Genomic DNA, 2,009 nt, shown 5'->3' with positions numbered 1-2,009 from the left:
CGATCTTATATCATCATCATCATTTAATGTTTGTTTTCCACACTGGCATGTATGTATGTATGTGTAAATATATGTATGTATGTATATGTGTAAATACACACACACACACACATATGTATGCATGTATATGGGGAGAATTCATAAAAAAACAACAGACGAAGACAGGTGGTTTCTACAGCTGGATGCTCTTCCTAATGCCAACCACTCGGATAATAGTAATGATAATTATTTTTATTATGTCACCTGTCTAACATCTCTCTCTCTCTCTCTTTTTGTCTCCCCCAACAGTCTGTCCATGCCCATCAAGAAGTTCTGGAGCAACTCCTTTCATCTGTAACAACACAACTCTCCAAAGATATAAAAGACCAATCACCAACTCACAAAACTGGTAAGTACTTCAACAGCAACAACAACTTCAGTTATCATTCTTATTTAGCATCCACCATTCCATGCTTGCATGATATATATACATATCTATAAATATAATACAAAACAATCAGTTAGTTGTCATAATAAAACTCAGAGTTTCAGATGTTGGGGCTGAAAACTGTTCTGGCATCTCATCAATTATTAAGACAAAAACGCTATGAAAAAACCATTTGGCACACACTTGTGAAAAGCCAAGTGATTTGACAATGTTGTAAGCACTTCCATGGCTCACCTCAAGGTTTTCTGCCAACTCATCAAGAGTTATGCGTCTGTCTTCTCTGATCAGAACATCTGCTTTTGCTTTATTGGCAGGATTCACAGAAGCGGACGGATGGACGGCCAGAACGGGGTTTATCGGCTACACTCACAGTTCCCACCTTTTCATCTTTCAGACGACGGACCCACCTGCATACATTGCTATGATCCTCAAAGACATTTTGTAATCGTCGGTGAATGTTCACAGGGGTTTCCCCCTCAGCAACGAGAAATTCAATCACTGCTCTTTGTTTTTGACATAACTCTAAGGGGGCACCCATTTTGATTTTTCCTTACCAGTCTAAAAACCTGAAAAATAGGAAACAAAATATTTCAGAACGTAAATGATATAATCCTTTATAACTGGGAAAAATTTTCAGTTATTTTTATCAAAACCTTCACATGAAATAAAGAAAATGGCATTACTTTTTGACCCACCCTCGCGCATTTCTCAAATGACTTGAATATTTGCTTGACCAATTCATCCTAACACGAAGGCTCAACAACAAGTTGAAGTTTGACATGAAGGCCAACTTCAACCAGGCAGCATACAGACTCAAATGGATTTCCATCCCAGAGGTTCTAACTGACCCCTACCACCTGGGGGACTGACCATTCCACTTGCCACAAATTCTCTGCCTACCACCCTGACATCACACTCCACCCACCACCTACCACAGCTCCCTGGGCTGAAACACTCTGTTTTCACCATCCTGGATGGACATGCCAATTCCTTCCCACCCAACTTTTAGGCCAAGAGAAGTAAATGAAATATTTCTTTCTTTCAGACTTTTTGATGTCTGTCTACCAAACATTCCATGAACTCCTCGGCACTTCTCGGGAAATGTACACAGCCTTGGCCCACAGCATGAAGTTACTGACAAATCAAGAACTGGTAAGTGAAGTTTGATGTAAATATGTACAGGGTGCAGTGGGTAAATTGGCGCCATCTTATATTTTTAATTTCGTGCATGCGCATTGTTTGTTTTTGATTTTGTTGACTACACAGTATAGTAGGGTCAGTTGGACACTGTCTGTGAGGAAAACAGCACCATGATGCAATTTGGAAATGACATGCTATACTGCTTAGCATTTGAACCAGTAGCTCTAATACGAACATTTCAGAGTGTTTGGGTGTCAATCTGAGGACAGTGCAAAGGATTCAGAAAGAGTTGGATGAGTCTAATGGGGATTACGGAGGTACAGCAGCTTGGAAAACTCACTCTGATCATTCTGATAAGAAAAGAACTCCTGAATTTGTTGGTGAGATCCAGGCCATGATTGACAATGATCCCTCCAAGTCAATCAGGTCCATTACCAGGGAC

At 40.2% G+C, this 2,009-nt stretch overlaps 1 protein-coding gene across 1 annotated transcript in view; it reads left to right on the top strand.

Moving 5' to 3' along the window:
- Window positions 1-1,609, top strand: part of LOC106881912 (oxysterol-binding protein-related protein 1) — a 48,769-nt gene extending 47,160 nt beyond the window's left edge. Inside the window, exons 13-14 of the mRNA XM_014932432.2 lie at window positions 289-388; window positions 1,473-1,609. Of these exons, the coding sequence (XP_014787918.2) occupies window positions 289-388; window positions 1,473-1,594 (222 nt within the window). The 3' untranslated portion in view covers window positions 1,595-1,609. The remainder of the gene's footprint in view (window positions 1-288; window positions 389-1,472) is intronic.
- The last annotated feature ends 400 nt before the right edge of the window (window positions 1,610-2,009 follow it).

This window comes from Octopus bimaculoides, chromosome 4 (assembly GCF_001194135.2).
Source record: "Octopus bimaculoides isolate UCB-OBI-ISO-001 chromosome 4, ASM119413v2, whole genome shotgun sequence".
Lineage (NCBI taxonomy): Eukaryota > Metazoa > Mollusca > Cephalopoda > Octopoda > Octopodidae > Octopus > Octopus bimaculoides.
This window is presented reverse-complemented; position numbering and strand designations above follow the sequence as displayed.